The following is a 20,019-nucleotide window of genomic DNA, read 5'->3' on the forward strand; positions in this document are numbered from 1 at the left end:
GCATAGCGTAAATACGATACGCCCGCACAACGTAGAGCCGCCCCACGTGAATCCGGGCCTAAGTACATAGACATTTCGCTATGCATTATTTTTTCTAGCATATAAATACCTTGCATCTGCAGTTGATTGCAGACACTTCCGGGTATCCCTCCCGTGGGAGTGGGCGTGTCTTACAATTCTCAGCGCCCCAGTGTTTGCTGGGACTAGTTCGCAATGTCTCCTGGGAGCAGTGTCATGCTTCCCAGGAGACGATTCACACCGCCCAACGACGAAATCGAGGGATTTTACTCGCTTCCAGGAAGTATTTGCTTGTGGGCTTCACGCTGCCCACAAGCAAAATGGAAAATGCCTGCAGGAATTTTTATAAATTATTCAGAGCTGCCGATTCAGACTGCGGAGGAGTAGGAAGCTTAAACATGCGAGTACAAGCTTGCCTACATTCAAACAGTTAAATTAACATAAAAAAAAAAACGACAGACAGTGGAACCCCCGCTTTAAGTCATTACTGTAGATTGATCTTGATACTTAAAGCGGGGGTTCAACCAAAAAAATTTTTTTTTTAATATTACATCTAGCAGAGCCAGCATAGTAAGGGCATTTACTTCCGGCGTTTTTTTTTCCCTCCGTACATACCTTTATATTCTGTTTTCCAGGGCTTCCAGGTTCCGATGACTGGGGGACTGGGCGTTCCTATCCTTCCGTTCGATGATTGACGGCTTGTGAAACAGGTGACCTGTCGCACAACGCGCGTCACCAGATGTCAGGAAATAGCCGAGCTGCGAGTCGGCACTATACAGCGCCTGCGCAGTCAGCTCTACACGGCGGGCGCATAGTGCCGACTCGCAGCTCGGCTATTTCCGGAAATCTGGTGACGCACGATGTGCGACAGGTCACCTGTTTCACAAGCCGTCAATCATCGGAACCCTGAGGCAGGGATAAGAACGCCCAGTCCCGGAGTCATCAGAACGCAGAAGCCCTGGACCAAATCAAAATATAAAAGGTAAGTACGGAGAAAAAAAACCTGCCGAAAGTATATGCCCTTACTATGCTGCCTCTAATGTTAAAAATTAGTTTTTAGGGTGAACCTCCACTTTAATGCAATTTTTCATTAGTACATAGTCATGCCCAAGGATAAAGCCTGTTTAACACTATGTAGAAAAAAAATTGACATGATCAATATTAAAGGTTAGGTTTCCGAAATGTCAACATTTTTATAAAGCAAAGCAATTTTTTAACTCATTAGAGCAGCCTTTCTTAACCAAGATTTCGTGGCACCCTAGGCTTATTCCAGAGGTTCATAGGGGGTCCTTGAGTAATGAGCAACTTCTTTTTTCCCCCCAGATAAGTAACCACTATCTGTACGTAGCCATATGTACGTAAAAGGAGGGATTATTCTCAAAGGCCACAAATGTACACAGCATTATTCCCAGTGACCATCGCATTAATATACTGTGAGCTTTAGACATATTAGCAGGGGGTCCCCCCATGTTAAAAAGGTTGAGAAAGGCTACATTAGAGCATAATACGTGTCAGGGATAAGGTTGCTATCTCTTCTGCAAGAATATACGCTAGAAGTTATTTTCTACTCTGTACCCCTCACATCCAGAGCACTTTATAATTCATAAAGTGGCTAGATCCTTTGGTCGTATTATGACCCACCGCTTGTCTCTAAAGTGGCCATCCAATATGAGGAGTGGGTCCATGAGAAGTCTGCTTATTTTTGCCTTACAGAAGTCTCTTAATTGTAGGGGGTAGACAGGTGCGCTAAAAATAAAACTTGCTATCAGAAGATGCACTAGATTTCCAACAGTATTGGGACGCCTGCCTTTACACGCACATGAACTTTAATGGCATCCCAGTCTTAGTCCGTAGGGTTCAGTATTGAGTTGGCCCCGCCCTTTGCAGCTATAACAGCTTCAACTCTTCTGGGAAGGCCGTCCACAAGGTTTAGGAGTGTGTCTATGGTAGTGTTTAACCATTCTTCCAGAAGCGCATTTGTGAGGTCCGGTACGGACCATAAAGACATGGATGAGCGTGTTTGGGGTGGAGGAACTTGACTGTCCTGACCTCAACCCGACAGAACACCTTTGAGGTGAATTAGAACGGAGACTGTGAGCCAGGCCTTCATGTTCACAACAGTGCCTGACCTCACAAATGCTCTTCTGGAAGAATGGTCAAACATTCCCATAGACACACTCCTAGACCTCGTGGACGGCCTTCCAGGAAGAGTTGAAGTGGGCATAGCTGCAAAGGGTGGGTCAACATAATATTGAACCCTACGGGCTAAGACTGGGATGCCATTCAAGTTAATTTCCTCGTAAAGGCAGGTGTCCCAATACTTTTGGAAATCATGGCCCGGATTCACATACATTGGCGCATATTTATGCCAGCGTAGCGCAGCTCTTTTACGCTACGCCGGCGCAGCGCACAGAGGCAAGCACTGGATTCACAAAGCACTCGCTCCCACTCGCTGTTAAAGATACGCTGGGTTTCCTCGGCGTAAGCCAGCGTAGGTGGTAGTGGGCGTGAGCCATGCTAATGAGGCGTGACCCCATGCAAATGATGGGCCAAGCGTCATAGAAGTACTTTAAACGAACGGCGCATGTGCCGTCCCGTGGACGTATCCCAGTGCGCATGCTCAGAATTATGTTGAAACTACTCCCTAAGATACAACGTATCACTGCCTGCGACGTGAATGTAACCTACGCCCAGCCCTATTCACGTACTACGTAAACGACGTAAAATACGACGGCTGTGTTTCCTGGTCCATACGTTTGCATGACTTGCGCCTCATATATGGGGAATAACTTTACGTCGGGCGTACGACTTACGTAAATCGCGTATATTATGCACCGGGCACATGTACGTTCGTGAATCGACGTATCTCCCTCATTAGCATATGTGAATAGGAAATCAATGGGAGCGCCACTTGCGGCCAGCGTAAATTTGCGCCCACGATACGCCGGCGTAGGAAAGTTACGTCGGTCGGATGAAGCCTATTTTCAGGCGTATCTTGGTTTCAGAGTCCGGCGCATAGATACGACGGCGCATAGTTACACTTACGCGACGTATCTCGAGATACGTCGGCGTAAGTGCTTTGTGAATCCGGGCCCAAAGTGTATCTGCAATATGAACCGTCAACTGCTTTATCCTCTTCACCAAAAACTTACAGATTTGCTTAAATTGAAGCCATTAAAACATAAGAATCACTATTGTAGACTTGTTTTTTTTGAAAGTGGGGCAATGCTGCCACCCATGGCAGGGTTCCCAATGTGGATACTTTGTGTTAGCAACCCAATAGCTGAAGCAAGAATGAGGATGATCGCCACAGGGACACACAACTTCACGAATACGGTAAGTCATTAGTGGCAGCGTCCATACTCCTTTCTTTGACATGATCCCTTAAAGCGGGGGTTCACCCTTAGAGGGCACTTTTTCCCCTTAGATTCCTGGGCGTTCCTTCTTGATTGACAGTCTTCCGAGAGGCTTCCGACGGTCGCATCCATCGCGTCACGATTTTCCGAAAGAAGCCGAACGTCGGTGCGCAGGCGCAGTATAGAGCCGCACCGACGTTTGGCTTCTTTCGGCTAAGAGTGACGCGATGGATGCGACCGTCGGAAGCCTCTCGGAAGACTGTCAATCAAGAAGGAACGCCCGCTCCCGAAGACCCATACCCGGAAGCGACAGAAGAAGATGCATCTCGAAAACGGGTAAGTACTGCTCATATTTTAATACAAATAGCCGATTCCCCTAGACCGAACGAGCAGGAATCTAAGGGGAGAAATTTTTTTTTTTAATAAATGGGTGAACTCCCGCTTTAAGCAACATATGCCAATTCTAAGTGAGCTCTCACATTGTGATATCAACACAGAAGAGCTGGTGGAACATATTTTCAAGTAAATGCATGCACACTGTAGTAACGCTTTAAAATATTACCATATTTCAATAAACTTTGCTGAAGATTATATTTTGTGATAATAGTTTCTTCCATTATAAAAGATTGCCAAATGTGAACACTAAGAAAAATGAAGGTATTCCAAAAAGCAGAAAAGTGCAGTGTGGTAACTTATAGCAACCAAAAAATCTTTTATCAATCTTTGGAGAGCTGAATTCTTTTTTTTATGAGTTCCTGTACTTAGTCCAGCCTTTTTCAACCAAGGTACTAAGGGTTCCTTAAGAATTTCCTTTAGTTACCAGTGTGGGACCAGAGCCAAATAATGTATGTACTACCCTGACTGCCAATGTAACAGGGCGTTTTTCCACTGATTACCATTATAAAAGGGCCTTTAGTCCACTGACCCTCTATGTAAGAAGGTCTTTCTTCCACAAACCCCCACCGTAAGAATTTCCTTCTTCCACTGACCCCCAACATAAAAAGGTTCCTTCCTTCACTGACCCTCAATGTAAGGAGGTCCTTCTTTCACCGACTCCCAGCGTAAGGAGGTCCTTCTTCCACTGGCCCCGATGTAAGAAGGTCCTTCTTCCACTTACCCTCAATAAGGAGGTCCTCCTTCCACTGACCCCCAAAATGAGGAGGGCCTTTTTCCACTGACCCCCAACATAAAAAGGTTCCTTCCTCCACTGATCCTCAATGTAAGGAGGTCCTTTCACTGACTTCCAGCGTAAGGAGGTCATTCTTCCACTGGCCCCAATGTAAAAAGGTCCTTCTTCCACTTACCCTCAAATAAGGAGGTCCTCCTTCCACTGACCCCCAAAATGAGGAGGGCCTTCTTCCACTGACTTCCAACCTGAGAAGGTCCTTCTTCCACTAACCCCCAACCTAAGGATGTCCTTCCACTGACCCCCCCCACATAAGGAGGTCCTTCTTCCACTGACCCCAACATAAAAAGGTCAGTCTTTTACGGACTTCCAACGTAAGAAGGTCCTCCTTCCACTGACCCTAATGTAAGGTGGTCCTTCATTCCACATACCCTCAAAATTAATCATTGGAGTTTGTTATAAACCACCCAATGTTAATGAGGAGGTGGAGACTCAGCTCCTTGCACAGATGGAAAGGGCTGCAAGGTCTGGGACGGTGATAATAATGGGGGATTTTAACTACCCAGAAATTGACTGGATTAATGGCACTTCTGGGACAGTTAAAGGACAAAAATTTAAAAACCTATTGCAGGACAATTTTATGGTGCAGTTTATTGAGGCCCCAACTAGGAATGATGCCCTGTTGGACCTGATAATCTCAAACCATGCAGAGCTTATTACTAATGTTCAGATAAAGGAACACCTAGGTAGCAGTGATCATAACATGATTTCATTTAATATTAACTATAAGCAAGAAATACATACAGGAAATATTAAAACACTAAATTTTAAGAGAGCAAATTTTACAAGGATGAGGGCTGCTCTCCAGGACTTGGACTGGGAGGGACTATTGGCACAGCTGAACACAGAACAGAAATGGGAATTCTTCAAAAAGACTGTGTGGAACCTCACTGCAAAGTATGTTCCCATGGGCAATAAGTTTAAAAGGCTAAAAATAAAACCTATGTGGCTCACGGTCAAAGTTAAAAAAGCTATAAACAAAAAGAAAGTAGCTTTTAAAAAATATAAAAATGAAGGAACACTAGTGTTGTTTAAATGTTACAAAGAATATAACAGGATATGCAAAAAGGAAATCAAGGATGCAAAAATTCAAAACGAACGACAGATTGCAAAAGATAGTAGGACAAACCCCAAAAAATTATTTAAATATATTAATAGTAAAAAGGCGAAGTCTGAGCATGTAGGCCCCTTACAAAATAATCTAGAGTGGGTGACTGGGGACAAAGAGAAGGCAAATTTATTAAATGTTTTCTTCAGCTCTGTGTATACAATGGAGCATGGGGGAGCTCATGTCCAAAATGGGGGTGGGAGTGACACAGCCTCAAATCCACAATGGCTTAAAAGTGATATGGTCCAGAAATATTTAGACAGAATAAAGGTGGATAAAGCACCTGGACCAGATGGCATCCATCCACGGATCCTAGGTGAGTTGAGCTCTGTCATTTCAAAGCCACTGTATCTAATATTTAGGGACTCATTAAAGACAGGAATAGTACCACTGGATTGGCGCAGGGCCAATGTGGTGCCCATATTTAAAAAGGGAACAAAGTCTTTACCAAGTAACTATAGACCTGTTAGTCTAACTTCTATAGTTGGGAAGATACTGGAGAGATTAATAAAAGACCACATAGATGAGTTCTTGCTGGAAAAAAACTATTTAAGCAGCAGACAACATGGATTCATGAAAGACAGAAGTTGTCAGACAAACCTGATTTCCTTTTATGAAGAGGTAAGTAAAACCCTGGACAGAGGCGTGGCTGTGGACGTGATATATTTGGATTTTGCAAAAGCGTTCGATACAGTTCCGCACACACGGCTCATGTGTAAGGTAAGGTCTACAGGATTGGATATATCAGTTTGTAAATGGATAGAAAACTGGCTGAAAGACAGAATTCAGAGAGTCGTGGTTAATGATTCTTACTCTGAATGGTCCAATGTTATCAGTGGTGTACCCCAAGGTTCAGTGCTGGGACCCTTACTTTTCAATATATTTATAAATGATATTGGGTCTGAGATCAAAAGTAACATTTCTGTCTTTGCAGATGACACCAAGCTATGCAGTGGAATAACGTCCTTACAGGATGTCTCCAATTTACAAGCCGACCTCAATGCTCTGTCTAATTGGGCGACTAAGTGGCAGATGAGGTTTAATGTTGATAAATGTAAAGTTATGCACTTGGGGGCTAAGAATATGCATGCATCATACATACTAGGGGGAGTACAACTGGGGGGATCTGTAGTGGAGAAGGATCTGGGGGTTTTAGTTGATCATAAGCTCAATAATGGCATGCAATGCCAAGCTGCGGTTTCCAAAGCGAGCAAAGTCCTTTCTTGTATTAAGAGAGGTATGGACTCCAGAGACAGAGATATCATTTTGCCCCTGTACAAATCATTAGTAAGACCTCATCTGGAATATGCAGTTCAGTTTTGGGCACCAGTTCTCAAAAAGGACATCGGAGAACTGGAGAAAGTGCAGAGAAGGGCAACCAAACTGATAAGAGGCATGGAGGAGCTCAGCTATGAGGAAAGATTAGAGGAACTGAATTTATTCACTCTTGAGAAGAGGAGAATAAGGGGGGATATGATCAACATGTACAAATATATAAGAGGTCCATACAGTGAACTTGGTGTTGAGTTATTCACTTTACGGTCAACACTGAGGACAAGGGGGCACTCTTTACGTCTAGAGGAAAAGAGATTTCACCTCCAAATACGGAAAGGTTTTTTCACAGTAAGAGCTGTGAAAATGTGGAACAGACTCCCTCCAGAGGTGGTTCTGGCCAGCTCAGTAGATTGCTTTAAGAAAGGCCTGGATTCTTTCCTAAATGTACAGAATATAACTGAATACTAAGATTTGTAGGTAAAGTTGATCCAGGGTAAATCCGATTGCCTCTCGGGGGATCAGGAAGGAATTTTTTCCCCTGCTGTAGCAAATTGGATCATGCTCTGCTGGGGTTTTTTGCCTTCCTCTGGATCAACTGTGGGAATGGAGTTGGGTGTATAGGATTTTACTGTGTTTTTTAATTTTTGTTTTTTTATTTTTTGTGGTTGAACTGGATGGACTTGTGTCTTTTTTCAACCTGACTAACTATGTAATAAGGAGGTCCTCCTTCCACTGACCCCCAAAATGAGGAGGACCTTCTTCCACTGACCCCCAACATAAAAAGGTTCCTTCCTCCACTGATCCTCAATGTAAGGAGGTCCTTCTTTCACTGACTTCCAGCGTAAGGAGGTCATTCTTCCACTGGCCCCAATGTAAGAAGGTCCTTCTTCCACTTACCCTCAATAAGGAGGTCCTCCTTCCACTGACCCCCAAAATGAGGAGGGCCTTCTTCCACTGACTTCCAACCTGAGAAGGTCCTTCTTCCACTGACCCCCAACCTAAGGATGTCCTTCCACTGACTCCCCCACATAAGGAGGTCCTTCTTCCACTGACCCCAACATAAGAAGGTCCTTCTTTTACTGACTTCCAACGTAAGAAGGTCCTCCTTCCACTGACCCTAATGCAGTGTTTCTCAATTCCAGTCCTCAGGCCCCCCCAACAGGTCAGGTTTTCAGGATTTCCATTATTTTGCACAGGTGATTTGATCAGTTTCACTGCCTTAGTAATCACCACAGCCTTTTCATCTGAGGGAAATCCTGAAAACCTGACCTGTTGGGGGGGCCTGAGGACTGGAATTGAGAAACACTGCCCTAATGTAAGGTGGTCCTTCATTCCACTGACCCCCAAACTAAGGATGTCCTTCCATTGACCCCAAACATAAGCCGGCCCTTCTTCCACTGACTTCCAACCTGAGAAGGTCCTTCTTCCACTGACCCCCAACCTAAGGATGTCCTTCTTCCACTGACCCCAAACATAAGGAGGTCTACCTTTCACTAACTTCAAACGCGAGACAGTCTTTCTTCCAACGTCCTAAGGAGGTCCTTCTTCCACTGACCCAAAACGTAAGAAGGTCCTTCTTTCACTGACCCCCAATTTAAAGCAACACTACAAAATTACCATTCTCATCCTCACTTTTCTGGACATTTCGATAATTCCTGTCATTTCTGGTTATTACTACTAATAATTTTGCCTCATGGCAAAATGGTGTTAAAATTTTTTATCCTCTTTGGATGTCAAATATGATAATTAAAAAACACATTATATATTCTTTTATTTACAGTATATGCACACTTTCTGATCATGATGTAAAGGTACCATGAGCTATAGATATAAGAAAGCATTGTTGTATCCCAGGATTCCCTGAAACCTAATTATTTCAAGGATTCCTCCATGGTAAAAAGATTGAGAAAGGCTGACTTAGTACATGGACAATGAGTTGGCATGCATCTTTTTTTTTTCCCCAAGTGATCATGTTGGAAAATGAAATTGACATCATATTAGCTGCTGAGGGCCAACCCCCATCCTTCATATATCATAGAAAAACCTACCAACAGTCCTGTGTCATTCTCCGAACATACCATAAGACCCTCACGGGCGTACTGCAACAGACAAATATAGAAATCGAATCTTTGGACCCCAAACCAAAGAGCCAAAGGAAGGGGGGCAATTGGACCATTACGGTACTAGTAAGTAGATGAAATCAATTGTAGAGATACAGGTATAGAACAATTAATTGCAATTTTATTAATATAACATCAATAAAACACATAATAGTGTATAGTTTAAAAACATAGGGGCAGATCCACAGAGCAAGTATGCCGGCGTACTTTCAAATTACCCGCGTCGTATCTTTAGTTTGAATCCTCAAACCAAGATACGACGGCATCTGGGTTCGATCCGACAGGCGTACGGCTTCGTATGCCTTCGGATCGCAGATGCAATACTTCGTCGTCCGCTGGGTGGAGTTTCCGTCGTTTTCCGCGTCGGGTATGCAAATGAGCTTTTTCCGACGATTCACGAATGTACGCGCGGCCGTCGCATTCTCTTACGTCGTCTCTATCCAGCTTTTTCCGGCGTATAGTTAAAGCTGCTATTTTGGGGCGTATAGATAGACTTGCCATGTTAAAGTATGGCCGTCGTTCCCGCGTCGAAATTTGAATTTTTTTTTTTGCGCAAGTCGTCCGTGAATAGGGATGGACGCAAGTCACGTCTAAGTTCAAAAAATCATGTCGTTGCGACGTCATTTAGCGCAATGCACGGCAGGAAATTTAGGAACGACGCATCTGCATTTTATTCGGCGCGGGGACACGCTTCATTTAAATGAAACCCACCCCCAACCCGCCCAATTTGAAATACGGCGCCAGAAATACACTACGCCGCCGTAACTTACGGCGCAAACTCGCTGAGGATTCGAAAATGCGCCAGGTAAGGTACGGCGGCGTAGTGTATCTCTGATACGCTGCACCAATGTATTTCTTTCTGGATCTTCCCCATAGTGACACACCATAGCATCACCAGTATAATGATCCCGAAAGCGGGAAGATCACAGTGGGATTGAGGGTCACGACAATCATCTCAACTAGTTTCGCAGCCAGTTGCCACTTTGTCAGGAGGATATCTAAAAGACCCCGCCGGTCGAGGGCAACAAGGGTCACCAAACAGGGTCTCCCACGGCTGTAAATGGACCAACTTCCTTGAGTAAAAGGATGTAAAAATAAGGGGTCCCGGGAAGAGGAACCCAGCAAGAGCTGGTGCTGAAACACATGTTTACACAGCAAAAGGTTGGCAATGGTGATGAGTATATGTGGAGAGGGGGAGCATAATAAGTCCCAAGGTAGCATCAGGGTAATAAGGGTAATGACACTGTGTATTTGGTGAAGCCACAGTAACCCCAGGGTCAGGTGTCCATTGCCAATGTATACTCATCACTACATATACTCATCACCATTGCCGACCTTTTTCTGTGTAAACATCTGTTTCAGCACCAGTATATGTGGCGGTAAGTATACGTTAACAATGGACGCCAGACCCTGGGATTACTGTGGCTTCACCAAGTACACAGCGTCATTGGCTACCCTTATTACCCTGCTACCTAGGGACTTATTATGCTCCCCCTCTCCACATATACTCATCACCATTGCCGACCTTTTGCTGTGTAAACATGTGTTTCAGCACCAGCTCTAGCTGGGTTTCTCTTCCCGGGACCCCTTATTTTTACATCCTTATACTCAGAGAAGTAGGTCCATTTACATGCACGTCCCCCCTGGTCACCGTGGGAGACCCTGTTTGGTGACCCTTGTTGCCCTCGACCGGCAGGGTCTTTTAGATATTCTCCTGACGAAGCGGCAACTGGCCACGAAACTAGTTGAGACGATTGTCGTGACCCTCAATCCCACTGTGATCTTCCCCCTTTGGGGATTATACTGGTGATACTATGGCATGTCGCCAAGTTTTTAAACTATACACTATTATGTGTTTTATTGACGTTGAGTGAGTGAGAAACTTATATAGCGCAACACATGTGAACTGAATCGCCTCTGGGCGCTTGGTATCCATTCCCTGGGCCCTCAGAAGAGATGGGTCTTGATCTTTCTCCTGAAGGCCAGGTGGTTTACCTCCAATCGGATTCTGGTTGGTAGAGCGTTCAAGTGAGTATTAATAACATTTCAATTAATTGTTCTATACCTGTATCTCTACAATTGATTTCATCTACTTACTGGTACCGTAATAGTCCAATTGCCCCCCTTCCTTTGGCTCTTTGGTTTGGGGTCCAAAGATCCGATTTCTATATACTCAAATTTCTGGATGCTGGTACCACCAACTACAGTGTTTACGTATTTTATTTTAGAGGCTTTATTTTAAAAATTCACTGTAACAGACAAAGAAACACAGCTGATCCACAGTCAAAAAAGCCTCTAGTCACAGCTGAATCCACAAACACAAACTTTTTTCAATGAAATAAAAAAACGGCAGTGTTTAAATCTAGATTTTACTCAACACGCTGAAATGCATGTTTGTCAGTTATTTCAGCCAAAACACAGGAAATTTCTCTGGAGTCACATTGAATAAAAATACACAAACCATGGCTTGCGCTTGGTGCAAAAGTGACGATAAAATAAAGCATATACAATGGACTCGCTGAAGCCTAAATGGTTTCTTCTTCTATAGGGAAATGTATATAGTATAAACAAAGCCACTTGTATTTTTTTTTTGTATACAAGACTAAATTTCACAAGAATTCTGTATTGGAAGTAGAAAGCAACCGTCTTCCATTCCAAATCAATATTCACAAACATGGTGAAGGAACTGAATTATGAAAACCAGCACATAGGGAGGATAGAACGGACGCCCATAATAACCATTCTGTTCGAAAGGAAATTAAAACATGGATTGCGGTTATTACGGGTGAGACCTCGACTCCTCTTTGCTCGAGTTTTCAAAAAGCAGCTCCAATCAAAAAACACTTTAGTTATGAATAGAATGCTTGACCTTTTTGGAGAAAATTAATGAAATGGGATGGTTTTTGTTGAAGCAGCTCATTATTTTGCAGGTCAGTGCTCTGAGCAGCTTCATTAAAGTTTTCATCTGAAATTTTCCACTTAAAGAGGAATCATCTGCATAGGACAACAATACAGTCAGCACAGCCAATTTTTAAGGCACACAAGAATAATAGACAGTAAAAGGGGGGGGGGGGAAGGTCATTGTATAAGAGAGGCATCCATATCTTAATACCCCTGTACAAACTGAATGTCTCTTCTTCACCATTGCACATTCTAATTATTTCATGCATAGCATTGTGGCAAAAATAAAATTCAAAATCCATTTTTAGATAACTTCAACTGTACGTGTCTGACTGCCGTCTTGCAAAGGAATTGCGTTCTTTTTTTTTAAACTTGTGGGAGACAGACAATATCCTATCTTGAAGGCGACGTTGGGCTAGGAGTACAAATTTGTGACCGGGCAAGAGTGAACATTCGGACTTAAATATTGATCATTCTTCCCTGGAGGCTTCCTGAATCCTCTTGTATCTGCCACACCCTCTAAAGCAGTGATGGTGAACCTCGGCGCCCCAGATGTTTGGGAACTACATTTCCCATGATGCTCATGCACTCTGCAATGTAGTTGAGCATCATGGGAAATGTAGTTCCAAAACATCTGGGGTGCCAAGGTTCGCCATCACGGCTCTAAGGTGTCTCCAATACAGGGTTTCTCAACCAGGGTTCCACAAGCATTGAGCGATTTCTGCCTCTCAGATAAGTTCCCACTGACACCATTGATCTTTTTATCCATCTGTAAGGGGCAATTCTTCCCAATGACCACAAGTGTAAGGAGCTTTCTTCCCATTGACCATCACACTAATTAGGGATGTCCCGATACAGATACTAGTATCGGTAACAATACCGAGTATTTTCCAGAGTACTTGTACTCGGCTGAAATGCTCCGATGCTTCACCCGATACCTGGGCAGTCAGGTATTGGGTGGTGGGGGGAGTTACAAGTCTTCTCTGTGCCGCTCTCCCCCTGTGCTGTCTTGCCCCCCTCCGTGCCGCTCTCCCCCCTGCAGTCTTGTCCCCCTCTGTGCCGCTCTCCCCCCGTGCTGTCTTCTCCCTCTCCGTGCCGCTCTCCCCCGTGCTGTCTTCTCCCCCTCCGTGCCGCTCTCCCCCCGTGCTGTCTTCTCCCTCTCCATGCCGCTCTTCCCCTGTGCTGTCTTGTTCCCCTCCGTGCCGCTCTCCCCCGTGCCATCTTGTCCCTCTCCGTGCCGCTCTCCCCTGTGCCGTCTTGTCCCCCTCCGTGCCGCTCTCCCCCCAAAAACAAATAGTAAAAAAAAAATTGTGTAAAAAAAAAAAAAAAAAAAACCCCACTGTCACATGACATTCAAAAAAAAGTATCGGTATTCGGTATCGGCGAGTACTTGAAAAAAAGTATCGGTACTTGTACTTGGTCTCAAAAAAGTGGTATCGGGACAACCCTAACACTAATGTAACATGAGATGTAGACTCATTTTTAGTAGGGGTTCCCCTAGACCGGAAAGTTATAAGAGTACCTGTGTTGAAAGTTTTGAGAAAAGCTGATAAGAGGAGAGGCTTTACCACATACCCCTGGCATTGCAGACTGGAGCGTAAACTATCAGGTTAGGTTTGTGGATCGTCAGTTGTATTGTGTATCTGTGACCTCCCCTGTGTGGGTTGGTTCATTGGTGCTTGCAACACTCCCTATATTTTATAAATCTGTTTTTAGGTCGCATTTAAAAACAACATAATCATCATTAAAAAAATATATATTTGACAATTTTTTAGGTTAAATTCACACCACTGTGTTAAGGCCATTTATTTTGAATGGTACTCCAACACACCTCTACTTTTAACCTGTCTTGCAGCACACAGTAACACACTACTGCTACTACTAGTGTTGTGGTGCTCTGCATTGCTAAAAATTCGATTTTTGGGGGAACTTTAGTGCATGGCAATCTCTTACTCAACCAAGTCTGCTAAGGTAAATCAATTTTGATTAAATATGGGTTTACATATAAGCCTAGTACACAAAAATATGTATGTCATTACAGCAGAAACTGACACGTTTTACATTAAAGAACACTAGTCAAGTTTAGGCTAGTGCTTAGTCATTGCTCAACATAAAATGCAGATCCAGCAAATATTGATAGTAAAAAAAATATTAGAAAAAACCTGGACTTTACACATATGGAGAACCCAGGCACTGTACGGGTTCACATATTGTACAATTATATAAAGTTCCAGTGGAAATAATGAAAACAACAGCAATCATTTCACTGATTGCTGGTGATCTCTCTTGATTAAAACACACCAAGTATAAACAAGTGTGGCACAGAAAAAAAAAAAAGGGGAAAAACAAAAAAATCTGAATCCCAACATGCTTTTCCTGTAACGTTTTGCAAAAGTTTTACCCAATGTCTTCCCTGCCCTCTAAAGCAGTTGATTAGTTGCTTCCCTGGCAGCCAGGGAATAACAACTCTGAACCCAGAAGTGGTGGAATCATCATTGCTTCCAGGTTCATTCATCACAGAGGAGACCAGGGAATGGATGTGCCACCATCTCCCCTGTATGATGCTTACTGTGGTTCTGGGCTTCCCAGAGAAACAGGAGGGCCTGGAACCACTGTTGACCACAACGGCGCCATTGACGGCTTCCCAGATCAGTTTTACAAAACAGTCATTCACCAGCTGAGAAAACAGTACCAAGGTCAGCCACGGTCTTCTAATAACCACTTGCTGACAGGACTTTTATATACACGTTGGTCAGCAAGTGGAATGTTGTACATCAAGGGTCTTCAAACTTTCTAAACAAAGGACTAGTTTTTTTTTGTATAATTCAGACTTTAGGGGGCTGGACTGCGGCCATTGGCAGTGGGAAAGATCCCGATGTTATGGAGCCCCTGGATTAAATACCTCCAGGCTGCCTAGGGCCTGGGGCACCCTGCAGTCGAGAACCCAGATAGAGGGGACGGTTTTCTGTTCTTCTTTCCTCTTTCTTGCTCTCTACTTCCTCATTTTCCTTTCTTCTAACTGCTGTTCTTAATATGGATGCATATGGAAGGACCATAGAGCCTTTCCCATTTCAATTTATTTATGGAAGCAAGGCATTGAGCCTTGAGGTAATGAAAATAATCCCTATCGTTATCCCTTTAAATGTAACCGTGTTACCCTTTGACTAACTATTAATGTGATGTTCTTTAAAAGATATGCCTTTATTTTTAATTTGTCATAGGGTGACTACTTTCACAGAGTTTATGCTCTTGGAAAACAGACGCCTCATTAGGGAGGCCCAGTGTGTTAGGCTCATTTATTTGGGTCTTGCTAATACTCAGGCCCTTGATTGTATTGGAGGAAGCATCCCTTTTTTGATATCTGTTCAATAACAAATATATATATTTCTGTACTTGGTTAAACTTTTGAATAAAAATCTATTGGGGAAAAAAAAAACGTTACTGGGAGAAATTTTGCCCCACTATTGGTGTTATTGTGAGGAACTGTGCCTCATAGTTTGTGTCATTAGGAGGAATTATGACCCATCATTGGTGTCAGAGGGGGGGGAACAATGCCCCATTGTTATCAGTGGATGAAATTGTGTCTCAAGGGCTAGATAAAAGCAAGCAAAGGGTTGAATCTGGCCCTCAGGCTGCAGTTTGGAGACCACTGCTCTACACAAAAGAACTCTATAGTCTTTTTCTACTGGAGATGAAATGGGTTTTTATTAGTGCGTCTTTGCACTTTTTTTCCTAATTTCCTGCCCTTGTGCTACCAGTTGAGACAAACTAGGGAGAAATGTCTCCAAAAGGGAGCATACGCAGTAGTAAAGACGCAGATAGTGGTTCTAACGCTTTTCCACTCTTCTAAAAAGCGTTTCCTTTGCAGTCTGTGTCCTCCATTGGATAGATTTAAGCAGCCCACAGATTATGCAGTTTTCTTTCCTTCCACCACAGGTGGAAGGCAAATTGATCGATTCCCACATCAACAGTGTTAGCGTTGATTTGGTAATCCCTCCCGCAGCGCTATTGTGTTCTCCTGTCACCACCCATATATACTCAAGTATAAGCCGACCCGAATATAAGCCGAGGCACCTAATTTTACCACAAAAAAAATGAGAAAACGTATTGACTCGAGTATAAGCCTAGGGTGTCCATGTGCATGCCTCACTGTCCCTTACTTTGCTTCACTGTGTCCGTGTGCATTCCTCACTGTGTCCATGACTCATTGTGCCCATGCCTAGACTTTCGTTTAACATGGGGGTATCTAGAAGGGGGGCCCAGCTTTGAAAAAAACGTTGCTCCCCGGCCATAGGTCTCCCAGACACTTGTAGAGGAGAACTGGGGCTACATGTGTGCCACGTTTTGGGTCCAGGGGACCTACGGCCGGCACCGGGTCCCCAAAGTTACCAGAGAAATGACCGTTTAACATGGTAGTCTATGGAAGGGATGCCCGGCTTTGAAAAATCATTGCTCCCCAGCCGTAGGTCCTTCGGACAACAAACTTTGCAAACTTGTAGAGTAAGAGTGGGGCTATATGTGTGCCATGATTGGTACCGGGTCCCAGAAGTCTGGGAGATCAGGCACAAAAATGTGGTGAAAAACTCAGCTAATACTCGCGTATATACGGTAATAAGAAAGTGAAGGGAAATCTTCCCAACTTGAAGGATCTGAAAGAGGTTCTTATCCCTTTTCCACACTGTCCAAAAATGACGGAAAAGGAAAAAAGGGCTTGAGATTCAACATCGCTCAACTGGTTGTAGTAATTTATATCAAAGTCCTATTGTATGTTTTACACAAGAGGTGCAGTTCTCTAAAGGTTCTGGTCTAAGTTGCTCAAATGTGCCATCTTATAAAAGAATCAAAGGCAGTTCTTCAACCTGAGCTCTGGTTTCTAACAGGCATCCATATTTTTGCCTATTTTGCCACAATACTGCGCATGGAATATTAAGTATTAAAGTCAGATTAAAAACACACCACTTTGAATACCACAAAACAAATTTTATACAACTCTCAGAAAAAAAAAAGCGAGTTGTGTAGTAACAGTACTAGCAAATAACACCCAAGAGGGAATACAGCATATTTGACAAAACTGTACATTACACATTAAATACTCTTATACTTTTCTACTTGGATATTGCCGTCATCACTTCAAGTTGGCAGTAATCCGTAATTTAGATCTATATATCTATAGAGAGAATATTATATATATATATATATATATATATATATATATATATATATATATATATATATATATATATATATATATATAAAATCGGTTTGGTGAACATACAATACATTGGTACTTACACCCTGTCGTGAAATATTTAGGATGTTCTATACAAAAGAACAAGAGTTTGGCTCAAAGTTTAATTTATACATACAGTTATATCATGGCTTATTATTATTTTATTTTTTTCTTTCTGCAGATAATATTTTTTAAACTTTTCTTTTTACTTTCAAAGCAAAAAAAAATATATAAAAATCAAGGAATTACAGTCTAGAGTCTACAAAAAAAAAAAAAAAAAAAAAGGAAAAAGCTCAACATACAGCTTTGGTTTATATAAATAATTCATTGCAGAACATGTTCAAAAGTATAGAACTTTTTATATATATAGTCATTAATCCATAAGGGTCTTTTTTTTTTATAATATAAAATATACACAAGCTAAAATCAGTTCTCTATTTGTTTTTCAAGGTATGAATGTAAAAAGAAATGTTCTTAAACATATTCCAATTATAACTTAATATATTACTTTTTTTTTTCTTTAAAAACGCGGCTAGACGTATAGATCTTTAAGAAGAAAAAAAATCTCATGCTCCGCCTGAAACCCCATTATATATATACACACATATATATATATATATATATTTTTTAAGTCACACACTTGACAAGAAACCTCCAGTCTCCCTTTTACGATTGCGTTTTGTGTTGAGCGTGCAAAAATAGACTGTGTGGCTTAAGCCCTTCATATACTCCTACTGTGAGCGGGGGGGGGGGCATGGTTGTGTAGGATAAAACATTTACATATACACTATTGCTTTCTTTTGTTTCCTGCTTTCGGGTTTTTATTCCTGCTACAAAGCCACGTCTTTAAATGGCCTGCCTACACACAAGGGGCTAAGGACAGATAGCTTTGTACTGTATAAACCTCTTGGCAGAAGGAGATGTCAAGTCAGTCGCGGTGGTTAAAGGGCCTTACAACCGTAGAGATACGCATTTTCTCTATTTAAAAAAAAAAAAACACATCCCTTTACTATTGCAGTCTCAATGTGATACAGTACAAGATTCAGATTTTACTCTCCAGGAAAAAGGGTCAAACTCCATGTAAGTGCCACATTGCCATGTAATGTTGTAGGTCTGTATACAGTCATTTGCAGCAGGTACCTGATAGAATTTGTGTTAAACACAACTGAGCACACAGACACACAAAGATGAGACTTGTGCGTGTGTGACAATTCTCTTTTTATATATATATATTTTTTAATTATATATATATATATATATATATATATATATATATATATATATATATATATATATATATATATATATATATATATATATAAAGGGTTCTGCATCCTCCGGGAAAAGGAAACAGTTTTTTCTATGCATGGAGCTCAGCCACAGAAGAGCACAGAAAAACCTTTTATGTCACCCAGGCATCCATCCTCATTCGTTTCATGGAGGGGCTGTCCCTGTCTTCAGTGTTGGGATTTCTTCCCATGCCGACAGGAGAGTGGAAATCGTTGCGAACATCCTCACGATCGCTCCCGTCGTAGGAGCTGCTGGAGCTACTCAGGCTGTCCACAGGAGATCTCCCCATTTCAGGACGAGCCTGGGGTTGATGGTGCTGTTGCTGTTGTTGCTGCTGCTGTTGCTGTTGTTGTTGCTGCTGCTGCTGTTGCTGCTGCTGCTGCTGTTGTTGTTGTTGTTGTTGAAACCCAGTGGAGGTCACTCTGTCGCGTGGAGGAGAGATCGGCTCTGATTTAATGTGGATGTTTTGGTTGGTATTGATGGATAAGTTTGAACCCTGAGATAGCTGCCCGCCAGCCCTGTAAAATACAAAGACAAAAATTGCATAAATGAAAGAAGGTGGATGCACGTAATTTTTTATTTCTTTTGTTTCAATATGTTTATTAATAATTCCACTGTACAAGAAACTCGACATAAAGCAAGATACACAAGTACAATCATATAAAAGCTTAAAGGGGTTTTCCAGCCATTTTTTACGTTTATTAAAAGTCAGCAGCTACAAAAAGTGTAGCTGCTGGCTTTTAATAAACAGACACTTACCTGCTCCAGCGACGCGCCGGCCGGGGCTCCGCTCCTCGCCCCCCCTCGCCGGCCGGCGTCTTCATTCCTAGTGTGGGCACCCGGCAGTGACAGCTTTCGGCTTCACGGCCGGGCACCCACTGTGCATGTGCGAGCGGCGCCGTCTGATTGGACAGGCGCTCGCCTACAGGGAGGGGCTGTGAAAAGGCGATTAAGCTAATCGCCTTTCCAGCCCCTCGGCGGAAGGAGGAAGTGGGACAGGAAGTCCCCTTCTCCTGAAGCCCCCACTCCCCCCCAAAAAAAATTACATGCCAAATGTGGCATGTAAGGGGGCGAGGAGTGGGTTAAGCGGAAGTTCCATTTTTAGGTGGAACTCCGCTTTAAGTACATTCATAGTAAAGAAAACAATAGTTGCGTTGAGTATCAAATTAGGTATGGCCATGTATCTAGTCCTCCTGGATCTGGAGGGTCGAGCCTGCAGGATATTGAAGTTGGACATAGGGCCCAAAAGAAAATTCCAGACCGGGTATTTAAAGTGGATGTAAACCCGATTTTTTTTTTTTTATGTCACAATGTACAGTAAAAGATTTTCTATCATCTGTGCCCAGTCTTGCCACACAGAGATAATCCAGCTCTTTATTGTTCAGTGAAATCAAACGAACTTACAGAGAAAAACCTTGGTCCGTTCCGCCCCCTTGCTGTGAGTGACAGGTTATTTACATATCTCATGCACTAGCTTGGAGACAGGCATTATTTGTTTTATTCCCACACCCATTTCTTTTCTAAAGTCATGTGGT

The 20,019-nt window shown here is 42.8% G+C and overlaps 1 protein-coding gene and 1 long non-coding RNA gene across 10 annotated transcripts in view; both read right to left on the minus strand.

Annotated features, from left to right (window-relative positions):
- Positions 1–3,824: 3,824 nt before the first annotated feature.
- LOC120931154 lies at positions 3,825–8,060 on the minus strand. Its single transcript, XR_005747831.1, has 2 exons — positions 7,699–8,060; positions 3,825–4,349 (listed from the first exon to the last, which is right to left on the minus strand). It is a non-coding gene; the product is annotated as an uncharacterized LOC120931154 (long non-coding RNA).
- A 10,464-nt stretch (positions 8,061–18,524) lies between these two features.
- MEF2A (myocyte enhancer factor 2A) overlaps positions 18,525–20,019 on the minus strand; it is a 243,760-nt gene continuing 242,265 nt past the window's right edge. For 5 of the 9 annotated variants that reach the window (XM_040342339.1, XM_040342338.1, XM_040342335.1 and 2 more), the window contains one exon: positions 18,597–19,002. In XM_040342339.1, coding sequence (XP_040198273.1) covers positions 18,597–19,002 — 406 coding nt within the window. Of the gene's footprint in view, positions 19,003–20,019 lie in introns of all 9 variants that reach the window. The other 4 variants (XM_040342336.1, XM_040342342.1, XM_040342337.1 and 1 more) reach the window with 1 other exon arrangement.

Source organism: Rana temporaria, chromosome 3, assembly GCF_905171775.1.
Source record: "Rana temporaria chromosome 3, aRanTem1.1, whole genome shotgun sequence".
In the NCBI taxonomy this organism is placed as follows: Eukaryota; Metazoa; Chordata; class Amphibia; order Anura; family Ranidae; genus Rana; species Rana temporaria.